At 39.4% G+C, this 19,079-nt stretch overlaps 1 protein-coding gene across 1 annotated transcript in view; it reads left to right on the top strand.

Moving 5' to 3' along the window:
* The window catches only part of LOC128025061 (integrin alpha-X), a 56,419-nt gene extending 37,962 nt beyond the window's left edge, over positions 1 to 18,457 (top strand). The window contains exons 17-31 of the mRNA XM_052611045.1: positions 73 to 215; positions 10,035 to 10,186; positions 10,457 to 10,588; positions 11,533 to 11,606; positions 11,704 to 11,845; positions 11,950 to 12,048; positions 14,095 to 14,174; positions 14,340 to 14,426; positions 14,693 to 14,771; positions 15,003 to 15,098; positions 15,305 to 15,385; positions 15,519 to 15,629; positions 15,728 to 15,841; positions 16,528 to 16,638; positions 16,748 to 18,457. Coding sequence (XP_052467005.1) covers positions 73 to 215; positions 10,035 to 10,186; positions 10,457 to 10,588; positions 11,533 to 11,606; positions 11,704 to 11,845; positions 11,950 to 12,048; positions 14,095 to 14,174; positions 14,340 to 14,426; positions 14,693 to 14,771; positions 15,003 to 15,098; positions 15,305 to 15,385; positions 15,519 to 15,629; positions 15,728 to 15,841; positions 16,528 to 16,638; positions 16,748 to 16,822 — 1,576 coding nt within the window. The 3' untranslated portion in view covers positions 16,823 to 18,457. The remainder of the gene's footprint in view (positions 1 to 72; positions 216 to 10,034; positions 10,187 to 10,456; positions 10,589 to 11,532; positions 11,607 to 11,703; positions 11,846 to 11,949; positions 12,049 to 14,094; positions 14,175 to 14,339; positions 14,427 to 14,692; positions 14,772 to 15,002; positions 15,099 to 15,304; positions 15,386 to 15,518; positions 15,630 to 15,727; positions 15,842 to 16,527; positions 16,639 to 16,747) is intronic.
* The last annotated feature ends 622 nt before the right edge of the window (positions 18,458 to 19,079 follow it).

Genomic DNA, 19,079 nt, shown 5'->3' with positions numbered 1-19,079 from the left:
AAATAATTCTTAATATACAAATACACAGATTCAGTCATGTTCATTCATGTCTGTTATATGTGAATCATTCAGGTCAAGACCCATCATGCTCTTGGACATCAACGTATCTTACAACCCATCCAAAATTCCAGCCGCTGTAACAGATTGCACAAAGCCATTGAAAAACAACCTGATGGTTTGCTTCAGCATGAGAGGATACAACCATCACATAACAGGTTATGCATAGAGTAATTACATACTAAAAATATTTTAATCTAGTGACCTATGACTTTGTGTGCTTGGGCTACCATGCCGAATGGCTTAGTGGCATATGACTGTGATACGGTGTAAAAACAATTTCCAACCTATGGCTCATCGAAAATACATGCTTGTGGCTACATTTCTGCAAAAACCATTTTTATGTACCTTACTGCACATTAAACAATAGTTTTAAAGTCATATATCCAGTGAGTGTTGCTACAGCATGTGTTTTATGTTGGTACAGGCACATATTGCTGCATTTTTACTATGATACTTCAGGTACTGTATGTATTGCAATAGTTTAGAATTCAAATGTCCGGCTCTATAGTATTTGAAAATAACATAACCCCTATACCAAACCCAGCCCTAAACAGACCTGATAGTGTTAATGAATGAAAAAGTGATATAAAAATGAAAAATTTAAAATCCTACGCTGATGCAACCATGCTATTTTAACTTCTTTATTCAGGTTTGAGCTGTTCTGTCGACCCATCCTTTCAGGCTACATTTACAAAAACTGAGACTTTGAAAAGGCTGCAGACTAGGGGTGGTTGGTATAGCCTCAAAATTATATTACAATACTTCAAGAATATTTGTGGTGATGATATTTATGTTGATATAGAACAAAAGTATGGAACAACATTTTATTGGTAATTGCACCTGGCAGGCAGCATTATTTATTAGTGCAAACAAAATGAAAGGCATTCCCAATCCTTTTCCAATTAACTGTTGTCATCGATGACAGACTTCCTAATTCAAATTGTTAATCTGATGTCATGACCACTAGGGAATGTAAATGTGCCAAACGTCATTGCATCACTATATCATTGATATGAAACTTTTTTTTATCATGTAAATATTTATAACGGTATTATCGTTAATCTTCGGAACACAAATTAATATATTTTTGATGGAATTTGACAGCTCTCTGACCCTCCCATAGACAGCAAGGGTACTACAATGATCAAAGTCCAAAAATTTAGCGAGGAGATCATTAAAATAATCCAGGGGCTCAGGGATTCAACCGTAATATTACAAAGCAACAAGAATACTTTTTGTGTGAAAATTTTTTTTATTAAAAAAATGAGTTTATTCAAAAAAACAAAAAAACAAAGAAATTCTCCTAAGCGTCACCCTAGCGTCAGAATTTCTGGACGTTGATCGTGGTAGTACCCTTGCTGTTTATGGAAGGGTCAGAGAGCTGTCAGAATGCATCAAAAATATCTTCATTTTTGTTCTGAATAGTGGTGGAAATTTTTATTCTTTCAAGAGATTTGTTCATTTTCAGTTCGTTCACCAAAATGATTCGTTCAGATTCGTTCACTGATTCATTCACTGATTCGTTCAGTGACCATTTCTTCATATTACACAAAATACGCCAACAGGTGGTGAAAAAGAGTGTCTAATGTGTTATTTATTTAGTTAACGAACGTATTCACTTGTTACAAAAACTGATTTGGCTTTATTGAAATGTGTGCATAATCGCATTCAATAAATAGTCTAAATAAGTTGTTCATATGAACAAAGCACAATATTTTCTTGCATAATTAACATTTTAATTGTTTAAGCTACCTGGTTCACAAAGTTGCGCATGCGCTACTAATAGCGCTGCGCTGCTGTGGAGGGAGGAATTTCAGTGAACAAGAAATATGAGTGAGTGGATGACATGAACGAGAACGATTTGTTCACCTTAAAGATTTGTTTAAAAAGAACTATTCGTTCACCAACGACACATCACTAGTTCTGAAGATGAATGGAGGTCTTATGGGTTTGGAACAACATGAGGGTGAGTAATTAATGACAGAATTTTTTTGGGGGGGGTGAACTAACCCTTTAAAATGCTATTTTAAAATGAAAACAAACTAGTGTAAAGAAGGCCTCAAGGGATTCATACCAAAGTTCTTCACCATACAAGTGCAAGCCCGTGTTGCATGAGCTATTGGTCAAACCTACTCAGTCAGAACCCTTACGAAAGGAAAATATATTTACCAATATATTTCTTAAAATATATTGTGATATATTGTAATATATTATTTTCCCTTTTTATTTCTAATATTTTATATATTTTAATACATTTAATAATATATTGATGACACATATATTATATAATATATTGCAAAATATAAAAATGATTGCCGCTTTCAATATATTGCAATATATTGGAAAAAAATTATATATGTAAGAATATATGCCTAATATATTACATGATATTTTCCAATGTACTGCAATATATTTTTGTTTCATAAGGGAAAACCCATAGATATGAAGCTGTACATGACGCTAGTTTTCAAAAGTATCAGTTTTCAAATCTTGAAGCATGTTAAAATTATTTTGAAGTTGAAACATTATATTCTGCAAGTAATTGTGCACAAACTAGGCTTTCTTAATCAAAATTGTTGCCCTGTAAATCATACTTTGTGTGCAAAGGAACAAAATTGGTTGGAGTTTACTGCCTTTAATGTTAATTTCAACTGGAAACTGCAGCGCTTCATACATATAAGTACTTTTTTTGTTTTTTGTTGCTGAAATATAGGTAGAGGCACATATTTCCAAGGAGCCTAGCTAGAGTTATCTTTTAGATATTGATTTCAGTTCTGCAAATTGCTTGGCCAAACAAAGTATTTGAATATCAGCAAGCTCATTGGCTGCTGATGTAACAACAACCAATTGGATGTGCCATGTGATGATGATGTGATTATATCAGCTTGAGTATCGGCCTCTGCCATTTAGAGTTTCATGACAGAAACGTGTATATATTATCATATATTCTGCTTGAAGTTTATAGTATTCTAGCCTGGTAATACCAAACTCTGCTACTTCACTTCGTAGACACAGAGTCTGGAAGGGGACAATTGACAAGCGTTTTACTCTTTCGCGGGTGGGGATTTGTGCTTGTCTGAAGTTTAAAATCATTGGTGTACCTGTAGCAAATCACATAACGTTTGGTTATGACCATGGCTGGGGAGTAACGTAATACATGTAACAGCGTATTTTAAATACAAATTATGAGTAATTGTTATTCATTATAATTACATTTGAAAAAATATTTTAGATTACCAGTGATTACTTTTATTTTGATGTCATTTATTAATGTAATATTTAAGTAAACAGTTTGGGGATTTACCAATTCAACCACTACCGTGACTGTCTGTCGAAAAAACAAAACAAAAAATAACCCGCTTGCAGCAGCTGTTCATTTAGCAACTCCTGAGCGTACATAGACCTACATGCTCATCATCATGACACAGAATATCTACTAGAATTCACACTTTGCTTTGCACACTTTTTCAGTTAACAGATCCATACGAATCATGCATGATAAAATTGATAATGTCAAACAATAGCTTTATGCGCTTTACGGATGAACTTGAAGTTCCCTTTCAATACTTCACTCGTACTGCGTCGAAGACTCTTATGGAAAAACTCCTTTTTTCTCCTGAACTGAAGCCTTATTCAATCACGCAGTGAAACTGCACAGCCATTGGATCGTGCAGTGTTATTAAAACAAACCAATGGCTTGGCAGCGGTGCTGCACGAACCTATGGCAGCGAAGCCCACCAAAGCCCGCCAAAATGGGCGGAGAATCTGGCTATTTATTGGCCGCTTTGCCACAGGAATTCAGATTTCTTCTGATTTCTTTTCTTCTGCTGCAGACATCGCTCCCCTGCGGCCATCCAGTGAGATATATTGAAAGAGCAAATTTCTCTAAAAGAGCCTTTTTCTACGGCGTTGTTGCAAATGCCGTCTCGTCATTGCACGCTGATGACGGGCACAGCGAGTGTGTCGCGTGCTTGGGGAAACCCCACGCTGACACAGCACTCGCGAGGAATTCATTCGCGAATCGCTTTCTTTTCAGAGAGCGATCTCGCTCCTCGTGCCTCCCGTTTTCTTCCTCCCGCGAGCCGGCGAAGATAAAAAGGCGGGGCAGAGGATTAAAACAGCAGGATGAGAACGAGCTCACGCCGGCTCAGCCCCCGCCCAGAGGGGATTCCCCAGTCCTCTTTGTGCAGCCAGACCAGTGTCCCTCTGCTGCTGCGAGTGATCTGGTTTTGTTTGGAGGGACTAAGGAGGAACTGCTAGAGGACAGCATGTCTCTAGCTGCTTCAGATGCTGAGGAGCTGTCAGGCCCTCTATGTTATCTGAACCCAGCTGCTCGAAACTCGGGATGAACACTGAGCTTATCCGCGTTCTCTCCAGGGCAGTGGATGAGCTGGGTCTGGATTGGTCTCCTCCAGAGGAACCAGCCCGTAGCCGTCTGGATGAATGGTTTCTGCCGGGGCGCCAACAAGCCCCTCGTCAGCGAACCGCCCCGTTTTTCCCAGAGGTCCACGACGAGCTCACAAAATCGTGGCACGCCCCCTACTCAGCGCGCTTGCGTACTCATCGGCAGGACAAGCAGCCGCGGCACTCCACTCCATGGCAGTGCTGCAAGTCTTCCAGGCCAAACTTCTCGCCGCCACTGATGAGTCTGGCCCGGATGTCGCCACGCTCAGGGAGCTGAGAAGTGCAACAGACTTAGCACTACGTGTTACCAAGAGCACTGCCAAGGCCATTGGGCGCTCGATGGCTAACCTGGTCGTCCTGGAGCGCCACTTGTGGCTTAACCTCACAGAGATCAAGGATGCTGACAGAGCCCAGTTCCTGGATGCACCGATCTGCCCCAGTGGCCTCTTTGGTCCGGCGATAGAGGGGTTTGCCGAACGGTTCACAGAGGCGCAGAAGTCGTCCCTGGCAATGCGACACTTCCTTCCAAAACGCGCTTCATCTGCTGCTGCCAGTCGCCCCAGACAGGTGCCGACTCGTAAGCCTCCCAAGCAAGCGCCCGCTGCTACCACCGCAGCCCAGCCTGTGAAACCCAAGCCTCGACACCGTTCTCGCTTGGCCACCAGACGGTATCAGTTCCCGAAACGCATGGGACCCCGGCCCAAGATAGTGCTGGACCCTGCCCCGCCGCCGTCATCCTGATCTACAGGAAAGAAAGAGGAGGGGGCTAAGTCTCGCCTCGGCCGGACCACCCCCCAAACTGCCTGTGTGTTCTACCGTCCATCTCCAGATGTCGATGAAGTTGTTCTTGCTGCAAACAATGGGCCCTTTTCAGTGCCCAGACAGCAAACAGCTGTTATAGTGCAAAAAATAAAAAACACACTCCTTCACAAAAAGAGCAGTTTTCCTCACATAACACTCACGAGTGCTATGTCCCCCCACGGTGGACAAACACTCGAGTTAATACAACCTCTGTCCATCCGGGCCTCACAATGGCAAGCCATTACTGGGGCATCAGATTGGGTCGTGGGAATACTAAAACACGGCTATTCCCTTCAGTTCGCACGACGACCACCACGCTTTCGCGGGATGGTCACCACTTCGGTGCACAACAAGAACACTCACGTTCTTCTTGCCGAAGTGGAAAATCTGCTGGTGAAGGGAGCTATAGAAATCGTTCCCCCATCACGCCGTGACTCAGGGTTTTACAGACGTTACTTCCTAGTTCCCAAGAAGGATGGCGGGCTGGGCCCCATTCTCGATGTAAGACATCTGAATCGTGCCCTCATGAGACGGCACTTCAGAATGATCACGTTAAAACAAATCCTCTCACAAATACGCTCAGGGGATTGGTTCTTTTCGCTGGATCTGAAAGACGCTTACTCAGCCATGCTCCAGGAATGCCTGGGGCTCAGGGTGAATTTTGCCAAGAGCTCGCTGTCCCACAGCCAACGGATATCGTTTCTGGGAACAGTGTTAGACTCAGTGACGATGAGGGCAACAATGGGGAAGGAGCGCGCTGCGGCTCTACAGCGACTTGCGGCCTCTTTCAAAATAGGTGCTTCTCAACCCCTAAAGACAAGTTGCTGGGTCTTATGGCAGCAGCATCGCCGGTGCTGGAGCTCAGGCTGCTACGTATGCACCCCCTCCAATATTGGCTGAAACCGCGTGTTCCACCTCATGCGTGGTGTCACGGACACCTGAATATCAAGGTGAGTCAGGACTGTATTTCGGCCCTGACTCCTTGGAGGAACATGCAATGGATGGAACGGGGTGCTCCACTTGGTATGGTTTGCAGAGGGAAAGTGATCTCCACAGATGCGTCCAACAAGGGTTGGGGCGCGCTGTGTGAAGGGAAACCCGCTTTCGGCCAATGGTCGAAAGAGGAGAGCAGGCTTCACATCAACTGCCTCGAGATGATTGCAGTTCAACAAGCCTGCCAGAGCTTCCTGTCAGACCTAAAGAGCCACCATGTGCTGGTCAGATCATATTTTTCCAAGATTGAGGATGCGCTGTTCCAGAACTGGGCCAACCGTCTTCTTTATGCTTTTCCTCCGGTTCCTCTGATTCCCCAAGTAATCAGGCGGGTCAGGGACCAGAGATGCAGGTTTCTGCTTGTAGCCCCACTCTGGGAAAATCAGCACTGGATAGCCAACCTGTCACAGACACTGACTGCAGGCCCCATGGCCCGTTCCCCTGAGACGGGACCTCCTTTATCAGGTGGACGGGACAATTTGGCATTCACACCCAGAGAGGTGGTCTCTGCACCTTTGGTCGCACTACGGCACAATTTCTACACTATGCCTCTATGCCTCCAAATGGTCTGTGTTCTCCACATGGTGCTCAGACCATGGTGAAAACCCGACCTCCTGTGACGTATCAGTGATACTGTCATTTTTGCAAGAGCTCTTGGAGAAGGGACGATCCCCCTCCACGCTCAAGGTCTACGTAGCAACTATAGCGACGTCACACGCCCTTATAGCAGGCCAGTCGGTGGGCAGAAACGACTTAGTCGTCCGATTTATGAGAGGTGCCAGAAGGCTTCATCCGCCTTGCCCTCCCACTGTCCCTTCATGGGACCTGCCCACGGTACTGAGAGCCCTAAAGGGGGCCCCCTTTGAACCGCTGCAGTCCATAGGCCTTAAGGCCCTGTCGCTAAAGACTGCTCTGCTATTGGCACTAGCCTCTATTAAGCGCGTGGGCAATTTGCAAGCACTCTCGATAAGCCCCATGTGCTATCCACACCTTTTAGAGCACAAGTAGTCACCCTCTCTGCTTTACAAAACACAGAGGATGATCCAGGGCTGAATCTGCTTTGCCCAGTGAGGGCTCTAAAAGTCTACATAAAGCGTTCTGCGCCAATAAGGTGATCAGAGCAGCTCTTCATATGCTTTGGAAACCGCACCAGAGGGTTACCGGTCTCAAAGCAAAGGCTTTCAAGGTCGACGAGAGCAGTGTCTTCATCCTGGGCATGGTCTAATGGTGTGACTATCACAGAAATTTGTGCGGCGGCTGGTTGGAACTCGCCGTCCACATTTGCTAGATTTTATAATCTAGACATCCCGGCGCTTCATGCTAGGGTACTTTCTGTGTGAAGGTCACCTTTTTTGTTCCTCATTTGCATGCTCTTGGCCATTCTTTGCCCAAGACTCAAACTCTACTCGTATGCACTCGGTCCCTTTGCTACTGAGGCGATACGAACACGGGATGATCAGGCTAGGCCAGACGTAACCTCATTGAACTTATTCTGCTCCTAGTTGCTATTCTCATATCTTGGTTTCGCAGATCAAGTATGATTGCGTTGGTCGTCCTCCCTTCTTAGCATGGCGTGATTGAACTGGGTTCCCATATGCATCTTCGACGCAGTACGAGTGAAGTATTGAAAGGGAACGTACTCGGTTACTAACGGGAACGAGTTCTGCATTCCTTGCCATGCTAAAAAGGCTGCACAACTCAGTCGTCGCTTCAGTCGAAGTAACCTGAATTCCTCTGGCGAAGCGGCCAATATATAGCCAGATTCTCTGCCCATTTCGGCGGGCTTTGGCGGGCTTCGCTGCCATAGGTTCGTGCAGCACCGCTGCCAAGCCATTGGTTTGTTTTAATAACACTGCGCGATCCAATGGCTGTGATGTTTCACTGCGTGATTGAATAAGGCTTCAGTTCAGGAGTTCTCTTTAACAAAACCAGCGTGGAAAACCAATGGTTGACAAACTGGATAGATCTGAGGTGCAGGGCTTGCAAAATCGGTAGCCCGATGTCCCAGGGCTGTTGCGTTTTCCAGTCAGGCTCCAAAAATATATCACAACCCTGCCCGACGGGCTATCTTGAATAGTGATGTAAAATTCCTAACTTGATTCGCGTTGTTCACTCACTTGTAGGGGTGAAATGGATCTTAGTTGATCGTTTGCACTTGTTTCTGGTCTTGCCGATTCAAGCATTTAAACCATTTGTGCTCATTCGAAGCTTGCACGCATTCATTCAAAGCACAGGCTGAGAGCAACGTTTCATACAATGCTTACACAGAATTTATTCCTCTTTAGTGTATCGTTGCTTCTAAATGAACACATACAAAATTATTTCAAAATAATTGTCTCTGCAAGTATTCTCGTAAACACAGTCGGTTACATATTAACTGAACGTATACAGTGGATAAAGAAATCTCCCGTGCATTATTATATTGGATCCATGCACTTGGTTTTAAAGGGGCAGCAGCCTTTAAATACCTGGTTTTCCAGTAGTGGCACCTGCTGTCATAGACTGACATTTGCGTATCATTCATAAAGCTTAAATTGGACCATTAAATAGGTTTTTACTTAATTTTTTAAGTAATTCAAATGGTTTCCTCTGATTTAAAAAAGGAGCACAGCTTTTTTATTTTATTTAGATATTTCTTTTAGTTGTATGTTTTTGTTTTATTCTCAGTGTCAACTGTCTGTCAAATCTAAGAACATTAACTTCCTGGTTAAGGGAAAATAACTTTCTTACTGTATAATACTACTCAGAGCATGTAGCTAAAATCAGCATGATTAGGGACTTCAGTTATAAGCAAACAATGAACAACTCAAGTGTGATACAAATAAGACTTTATTAACACTTAAACTAGTCTAACACACACAGACACACACACATGCATAAAGTTGGCATAAGAAAAAGGGTTAAAGCTTAAGCAGTAAAAAGAAAAGAAATAAAGACATGAAGCTATAGTACAATTTGATATTCAGCAGATCTACAGCCTGAAGGAAATATTGGTTTCTTAGTTCAAACAAACCTTTGTAAAAGGTGCATATGATACTTAAAGGGTTAGTTTAAGTATTAGTTTAATTCTGTCATTAATTACTCACCCTCATGTCGCTCCAAACCCGTAAGACCTCCGTTCATCTTCGGAACACAGTTTAAGATATTTTAGATTAAGTCCAAGAGCTTTCTGTTCCTCCATTGAAAACATATTTATGGTATACTGTCCATGTCCAGACAGGTAATAAAAACATCTTCCCGAGGCCTGTTCAGTCCATTTTAAGGTGATAGATTCCTTTAGGGGGAAGGGTCCATAGACTCTTTGGTTACATGAGGAGGTGTTAGATATTATTTGTTAAATGTAACAAATAGTTGTGTGTTTGATTGGTCCAAATGCTACATTGGTTATGACGTGTGTCATGCGCTGGCTCAGCCTCCTTGAACTTCTACTGTAAATACATTGAGCGAGCAAAAGAATGCATAGCAACCCCTGTCTCCATGTCCGCTGTTATTTTCGATTTACCTAAACTAAACTAAAATCTTAAATTCGGCGCTTACGCTTAATTTAGCGTCTACACCACGGCTCACAGCCCGTCCTCTGTTCGTTGTTTGGCCGGCTGGTTTGGAGCCGGAGGAAAACTGGGAGATGGTTTGCTATCTCAGACTGCGTACAGAAGTGAACTGAATTTGATCAGAAGTACGAAGTCTGATGTAGTCAGGCTAGTAGTATTATGGTGAACTCTTAAAATTGTAATTGCTTATATTTTTTACTTCTTACAATCAATCATGTTTTCTAGGTTTGGATGCAAATATAAATTTCACTGTAACGCTAGATGCCAAGCGACAGAAATATCGAGCTCATTTCTTGCCCAAAAAACGCCTCTTCAGTGATAAGATGGAGAACATTGGGTTGCAGAAGGTTTGCAAAAGTCATGATTTTTTTATAGAGGTAAGCATAAAATGTAAATGGCATTATTGTTGTTTAGCTATTATGAGATATTCAGTCTGAAGAATCTGATAAATGGAGGCTGAAATTGAGAATAAAAGGGTCAATTCATGTTTCTTATATGTAATAGTGTCCACTTAACTGTAATGCTGAGTAAAAAAAAAAAAGTTCAATCTATAATTTTATTAATTTTTTAAAGAAATATCATGGGTACATACAAATGCGTAACAGGAGTTCCCCATATATAATCTTACAGTGTGTTTTTTTCACCAGGCTTGTCCAGAAGATGCTCTGAACCCGTTGTCCAATCAATTAAATTTTACATTTGAGGGTCTTCCATCTACAGCAATGCAAAACCTGAGACCAATACTCCATCCAGAGATAAGGACCAGCACAGACCATAGTGTAAGAGTTCATGTTTGTAAAGTTAAAGGTGCAGTAGCAATTTCTGAGAAAACGGTTGAAAGTGGAAACATCTGACCAAGCACCAAAACACACTTGTAACCAAACACCAGTAAGGGGTTGGTTAACACCAGCCTATGTTGCATAGCCTGTTTGTTTATTTGGGGAGGTATTAAGATAGTTTGAGATTCTTTTGTCTAGGGGCATGTTTGTTTTGGTGCTTTTTAAATATCAACAGCGATTTTCAGAAATCACTTACTGAACCTTTAAGTGTAAAGAGCAGCAATTATGCACTTATATTCAGTATGTCCACTCACCTTAGTATCTTACAGCTCATGAGTGAGATTTACCACACCAAATATTGCAAACATCAAGGGAAGGTATTTTTGGCTTTAAATATGGTATGTTACTTTAATATTTCCTAGTGGCAATCATTGTAAGCAGAAACAACAACAATGCAGAAACACAATAAACATCAGCTCTGTAAGGTCCACCCAATTGGCCCAACGAATGTGAGCAAAATATCTCTAAACTCTTAGGATATGTATTACCTTTAAGTCTACTTCTTGTAAGATTGAGCCCATTGTACCAGTCACGCTTAGACATTTCATATGATACCAAACATGACTGTATTACTTTCATTAAGTTAGAACATTATGTTATGCTGTTGACCATTCTGAGTGAGCCGAGTGAAGGGAAGGAAGTGGAGGAATCAGAACAAACATGAGAAAGAAGCTTTCGTGCATTTTCTCTCAGTGAGATTCAAAAACAGATGCCTGCATGTTAATGCACTGTGTTTTTGTATTGTCCATATCTTAGGAAATCAGATTGTCTGAGGTTCTTCCATTCTTACAGCTCTTTGCAAACAACCCAACAGTTTCAAAATTTCAACCATATCTCATACAAGCATTTCTTGAAATTTTATGTGCCCTCACTTTGTTTTACAGCTAGATTTTGAGAGGGAATGTGGAGTTGATAATGTGTGCACCGATAACATCAGAATGGATTTCAATTTCTCTGGGTGAGCAAATCATTTGATCTTTTTCTAAACAATAATACTGATTGAGATGAATAACTGCAAACTATCCTGACATCTCTCTTATGTTTCTGTGATCCAGAGCTACAAATATAGAGGTTGGGATCATGCAGGAGATCAATGTGACAGTGTTTGTAGAGAACAGAGGGGAAAATTCGTACAACACAGAGTTCAAACTTAACTACCCCTTTGGACTTTCCTACAGGAGAATAACATCTAAACAGGTAAAGCCAGACACATATGTACAAATGCTGAAACTAAAAGTTAATAATGATAACAATGATATTTCTAAAACAAATTGGCTATTTTACACTTTCTGTAAAAATAGGGCAGAGTGGAGTGTGTGTCTTTGGATGGTGTGCAAGGTGTTAAACCAGGAGAAACCACCTGCTACATCAGTAAACCCATCCTCAAGGGCAACTCTCAGGTCAAAAACTACAGCCAACACTAAATGAACGCTTGGTTGTTTTTTTGGGCTGCACGATAATGGTAATACTGCGAATCAAAGATTCTTTTGCTCAGAAATTAGAATTGCGATTAATTAAGAAATGTATTTTTAAATTTCATCAGAATGATTGCAAGTTCATATGAGCACAAACTAAGAGAACATCAGCTCATACACAGGGTTTATTTTATCCAAGTCTGCTTTCCTGATTCATTATATCCATCATATAAATTAATACACCGGCAGCCATATCACCCTGGAGCCCAAGACCAGTTTCCCACTGAAGCTAATACAGAGCACGAATTCTGAGTATGGGTCACCATACTTGGCTATATGTAACGTCAAAATTTAATTTATAGAAATGTAAGGAATTATTATTATTATTATTACATTATATAAAATGGTAAAACATTAAGATGCTTCTCTTAAAAGCTAAAACTACGGAAGCTTGTTTCCACAAGGAAAAAATAAATAAATAAAAAATAGATTTTTTTTATATATATATATATATATATATATATTAGTGGTGGGCCGTTATCGATTATAGATTATAGATTATATCGCGGTTAATCTATTCTCAATGTTTGGGTTGGGAGCTGGGTCTATACTAAGCAAGCTATGATGACTTTCACCGTGATATTTTATATAACTGACTGGCTGAGGTCAGCCTAAAAAGATGCTTAGGAGAGTTGACGGGCCACTGCTGTGCATCGTCATGAAAGCTTATCCCTTTCACGCGTTTTTAAGCCTTATCGCTTGTCAATTTAAACATTAAAGCATCCAAACACAAGACGCGGAAAAGCTGAACAGAGTAGCTGGTTACTGCTGGTTAGAGCCGCGTGTCACGGACAGCGACACTGAACCGAGCTCTTTTCTGCGAAGTTCTCTTCGAAGTCCCTCCTGCACCTGAACAAACAAATACAAATCACAGTTTGAACAAACAAAAAGATGTGAAAGAGCCCAATTCAGTACTCGTGGTGTTCTGGTGTTCAGGGCTCACGCAGAGAAAGGCGTCGCAAAACACTTGAACATCGAATTTGCTTATTTTTGCTCTTGTGCCGACAAATACATACAAAATATGTCAAAATATCCACCTTGGAAATTATGCTCGAAAAAACTGTCAGTTATTTCTCAAGTGAAAGTAAACAGTTGAGGAAAAAAATGGGATGTGTATTATATTGGATGCGTTCATCGTCTCTTAAAGTGGCCGCGCCTAAATTAGCTATGAGCAGCTGTAATGTTAATCCAAGAAAATGAAAATGAAAATCACTCACTGCTCTTGACTGAATTACTTTGTAGTTTTAACAGTCAAACCAAAACTGCAGACGGAGTATGTGTGAAACAGGCGTAATGTTGTTTGCACCTTGTGCAATGTGGAATTAGTTTACAGCTTTTTTAAGAAATGTGTGATGCGTTTTGGAAAGATGAGATGAGCCCCTTTTCTAATGCACCACCTAGCTTGATAAACCCCTTCTCAAAGACTTACTGTTTGTCAATTTTATTTGGGTAACATACATATTCTGAATGCCTTCGGCAGAATTCGAATGAGCCATTTAAATCTAGATTAATATACATGTAGATGTATATAAACTCTGATTGCAATTTTCTCCCCCCAATTTTTCTTTTTTCTTTTTTTGTAACAAAGTCATTGTGCATTTATTCAGCAACGGCAATGCAAACAGTATAGTAGAGTTTGATTTATTACAGTTTGTCACCGAGAAGGTTTACACACAGATTTAGTTGCAGAATATAGTGAAAGCAGCCCTTTAAACTCTTAACATCTTGCAACGATGAATGCTAGTGGAGGCTTATCACTAATACAAGATAACGTAAATGAACAATGTAACATACAATAAATAACCAGGCCAGAATCATAACAATTATGGTTAATAAATCAAGATAAATCATTATTAAAATATGAATCGTGCAAGCCCACTTATGTGCACATACACACTCATTTACTGACTTACTGTTCTTAAACTCAAAGCTGTTACCAGACATATTCTGAAATTTTTATCCAAATTCTAGGTTGTGTTTGAGATTACATACAGTATTAACAAAGAAAGTACACTGGGCCAAAGGACAACATTTACGGCTGCGGTCAAAAGGTATGAAATCATCTTTGTGTGACTGTTGTGTGCTTTAAGTTGTTTGAATCAATTCAAAGTGAAAAACCTTTTTTGACCATGAGTTCTGGCTGACTAAATCAACATTTTAACAATCATTTTTAACTGATAAAGTCTGCTTATAAACAAAACCTCAATTTCTCACAGTGGAAATGACAAACATTCTCAAGAGAGTGAGTTACTCAAAGAAAAGACCATTGGCGTCAAATATGGCATCTCTATTGCCATGATAAGGTTAGTACCCTGCTCCATGTTTCTGCATAAATAAATTAAATTATAATTAAATTAAATTAAAATGTATGCATTTAGCAGACGCTTTTATCCAAAGCGACTTATAGTCGCACTCATGTGTTTCCGGGGAATCGAACCCCCAACCTTGCGTTTCATAGCACAATGCTCTACCAACTGAGCTATAGGAACACTAAATAATAAACAATACCACATTTTTCTTTATTCTATACTGTAATTTTGTGAATGTCTTTCTTCATTTTTAATTACAGGGATGATAATTCCACCATTTACATAAATTTTACTTCAGGGAAAAAGGATCTTATGAAACCAGTCCAGCAGATAATAAAGGTATTAGCTCAAATTCTGTATCTGTTTACTGAAAAAATTATTTGGCACAGAAACAATTTTCAAAAAAAAAAAATGATAGTAAATTCCACAAACAATTGAGCTTTGAATTTAACGTGTAATTTTGAAGTATTTTGAAGTAATTTTGTTTCATTTTTAAGATCTATACAGAAGAGCCCACTTCATGGCAAAAAATGTCTACACTGTACATAACACTTTTTTTTCCCCTTTCAGATTGAAAATGAGTTTAGAGAATTAGCTTTCAAGGTTTTCATCAGAGTACCAGTGAAAGTTGGTGATGCTGATATCTGGACTAATTCAAGTCTGCAAGTGTGTTTCTTATATTACAATTTATACACTGATTCTTTTAATTCAATAATTTCTGGAAAAAAAAAGAGGAAAAAAATCAACTACAACAGTATCTCATTCTTCACCCATTATTGATCAGTAGCTAGTTTGATGATGTCACCAAGAAAGATTTAACCCATGTTGAAATCTGTGGTGCCCTTTAATTTTTTTTAATTTTTTTTTTTAAGATTTCTGACTGTAAGTGGGAGAAAATAACAAAGCCTCTTATCACCAATTTTATTAACATTATAAAAAGTCATCTTACAGTGGTGAGGATACTTTTTGAGTTTTATTTTTATTTTTACCGCATTTGATTTCCTCTTTTATTTAATAATTCATATTTAATGTTCAATTTTTTTCTTTTTTTCTTTTTACATTTGTGTGTGTGTGTGTGTGTGTCAGAACTGCTCAGTGGCGGTGTGTGCCGAGTTCAGCTGTGACGTCACTCTTATAAAGAATGAAAAGATGTTCTATAATATAACTGGCAATGTGAGCTCTGGATGGATTGAGCAGGTCTCTGACTTAAAAGCAGATTCATATCACAAAACAGACCATAATATTCATATTTTTTTGTCATCATTTTATAATGTCATAATCTGTGTCTCTCTTAGATTGGACTCAGTGCTGCTGTTTTTCAGCTGGTCAGTTCAGCATCTATGGATTATGACAAGAGCAAATATGTTTTATTTAACTCTGATTCTCAACAAACTGCACCATCTGTTCAGGTAATTTAGTGAGATTTCATGTCAAGTCCAGTGATTGTATTAAGAGCTCTCAAAGCCATGCTCTGTTTAACTGAAGATTCCTGTAACTGCAATTGATTTTTTTACAGTTTGTGACTTGTGTTCATTTGATCTCTACACACACAAACACACACAGAAACACACGTTTGTTTCTTTAAATTGTGGGGACTTTCCTTACATTTCTATTACCTTTATACTGACCAATCAATATTGTTTTCCCCTAAACCAACCAGAAACCTAAACCTACCCCATACAGAAAGACTTTTTGCATAGTTACAGTCAACATAATTTACACTTATATACTTCCTGTAGATGTGTGGATGTGTTACTGTGTACAAGTGTCAGGAAGTCACACAATTGCATTACCATCCAAATGTCTGGGGTCTGTAAGATTTTTTTAAAAATGTAAACATTTCTTACTGACTTGAAAGTATTGAAAGTATAAGGCTAACAAAACCTTAATTTCATGCTTGACTACAATGTTCAATTGAAAGTTCATACAGTATCTACTGAATTCAGTGTAGTATTTAATTCACCAATTGTATTAATAAATTAAGTAGCCAAAATTATAATCGTGTATCTATCATTTGACATGCATCTGTGTGGGAATTGTGACTTGAGTGTGACATCTGATTGCACTAAATATTCACATGTTTCTGTTTATGTAGATTAATACTCAAGTGGAGGTGTATGAGGAGGTGAATCTGACTAAAGTGATCATTGGTGGTGTAATAGGAGGACTGCTGCTCCTGGCTCTCATCACAGGGGTCCTCTATAAGGTACATCACATCATGCAGTCAATTTTAATCACTGGCATTTCAGTTTCACCTGCCACCACTATCTATATTGTAAAATGCTTTATTTCTGCTTATTTTCTCCTTTTACAAGGCTGGGTTCTTCAAAAGCCAGTACAAGCAGATGCTGGAGGAGGCACAGGGGGGTGCAGGAGAACAGCCACAATAATCTGCAATCATTTAATTTTAAGATATTAGTGTGTTTTGTGTGCTTGAGAATTGAACATACATTTATTTGTCATCTCAGAATGGAATACTTTGAACACTTGAATGAAGAATTGTATTTGAATATTAAATCATATCACTACTCATTGTTATTAGCGAGCTTAACAAGGAGTTACCATAATGAAAGTATTTATCATCTTGCAAATATTGTTCATTTTCCTTCTTGGTTTTAAAAATGGATAAACTATACCATAGCAGAAATATCAGTAATATTCGAGGGCCTTTTGCTGACATGCAGACTGTTTTTGAGATGTTTTTTTTTAACCGTGTTTCTTTATATTTATATAATATGGAAGGCTGTTTCAGTCACAGAAAGAAAAGGCATTGCATTGTTTTATCTCAGATTTGGACTTTATAATGTCTTTATGCTGAATTTTCATTTTACAATCCTAAGATTATATCTCACAGTTCTGAATTGTTTATATTTTGTAGTTCTGATTTTGTCTCTGATTTTTAAATTAACAATTACAATATTTTTCTTTTAATTACTAGTAGACTAGTAACTAGTTATTTTTATTTTTTTTTTTTGTAACAGGCTTTCATGTTATTATAGGGTTTTGCTCTGGGTGTAATAATAATAATAATAATAATAATAATAACAACAACAACAACAACAACAACAACAACAACAACAACAACAACAATAATAATAATAATAATAAAAGACATTGCTTTCTGCTTAATACTTAATAATTTACTAAATGTTCTTATTATTTGCAAATAATTTACATTAAATGTCTAGGTAAGGATGAAAATAAAAGCTACAAAGTGAAAAATTTTGGCCATATGCTTTACATTTATTGTGTCATTTATTTATATATGCATAGCTTCAGTGGTTTAGGAAATGGACATTTGAGTTTGAAACTGAGTCAGGATATTCTGTGTTGTGCAGATGTGTCCGATTCAATGCAATAAATGACGTATTAGTAATAAATTTATTTTATATAGCGCCTTTAAAGAGTAACTAAACCCAAAACCAATTTTTTTTTGTTAATAATCTATACGAATGGGGCTTTATTAGTGGTGTTCATTGATTCGAGTAACTTTTTTGACATTTGAGTATAAAGTGTTTTAATTATACAATATGTGGTGTAAAAAACGTCTGAGTGCTGCCCTCTTCAGGTTGAACGATGGCTACTGCAGTTGATTTTTCCTATTGGATGTTGCGGTGGCAAGTGACGTGAGCAGTTTCCTCTCTTTTCCCGTCCTGTTGTCAGATTGTTAGATGTCACAGATGCATATTGACCAGTGTCTCTTTCATTACTATCCGGTCCTGTCTTGTCGGGGTGTGTAATGATAATACAACCACCACTGCTGGAATTACTCTGTGCTGGTCATACAGCCACAGAACCTTACATGCTAAGAGGTGCTTCAGCTTACCTGTTTGGTGCTCTCCTACCGTCAGCCTCTTCGTGAGTTTGGAGTTTCACCGCTTCGCCAGTGCTCTGGTCATCCTTGCAACAGAGGAGATGTGTGTTCAAGTTATTTACCAAGTGTACGGGTTTCTTCAGTTGGTCATTCTCTCTTATTTCTGTCGGACTACCTGTGGTCAGACTTTGTCTCTAATAAAGAACTGTTATCGCCACTCTCGCATTTGAGTCCTCTCTACTTCATCACAGAGAGGATGCAGTGCGGCTTGTCTCCAAAAATTTGATTGAGAGCCATAAAAGCCATATGTTCTACACACCTGTTTGGAAGAAAGAAAAAGAATCAGACGCCGTCGTTAAAACACTAGTACTATGTTGCACTCTACCACTAACTACAATTTTAAAAATCGAGACTTTGTTACTGACAGTTAATCAAAAGAAAAAAGATCTCCCAGCAGAGTTAACTGAAGGAACACCTCACGCGTCGCTACCAAACTCAGAATCTGCTCTGCTTCAAGCCACGCCTACAGCCTGCCCCTCTAACGCTGGAGGCGTAATAGTAGCATCAAATTGGCTGTAAGTGTTTAAAAAGAAGGTTTTGTTGAAGCTAATTTATCTGTACCTAGACGCAAAATATGAACAGAGATTTTGTGAATTAGAAAAACTGGAGAACTATTCTGTAACAATGGCCGCGACATCATCACCTAAAACTCCTGAGAAGAGTTTTGAGTTCACTATGGGACATCTAATGCTGGCCCCGAGGAAGATAAAACATGAACCGTGTCTGGCCAATTTCCCCCACGAACCTTTGGACAATGTTAAGCATGAGTTTCA

The sequence above is a fragment of the Carassius gibelio genome, chromosome A12 (genome assembly GCF_023724105.1).
Source record: "Carassius gibelio isolate Cgi1373 ecotype wild population from Czech Republic chromosome A12, carGib1.2-hapl.c, whole genome shotgun sequence".
NCBI classification, from domain to species: Eukaryota; Metazoa; Chordata; class Actinopteri; order Cypriniformes; family Cyprinidae; genus Carassius; species Carassius gibelio.
The sequence above is the reverse complement of the archived record's forward strand: the minus strand, read 5'-3'. Positions and strand labels throughout refer to the sequence as shown.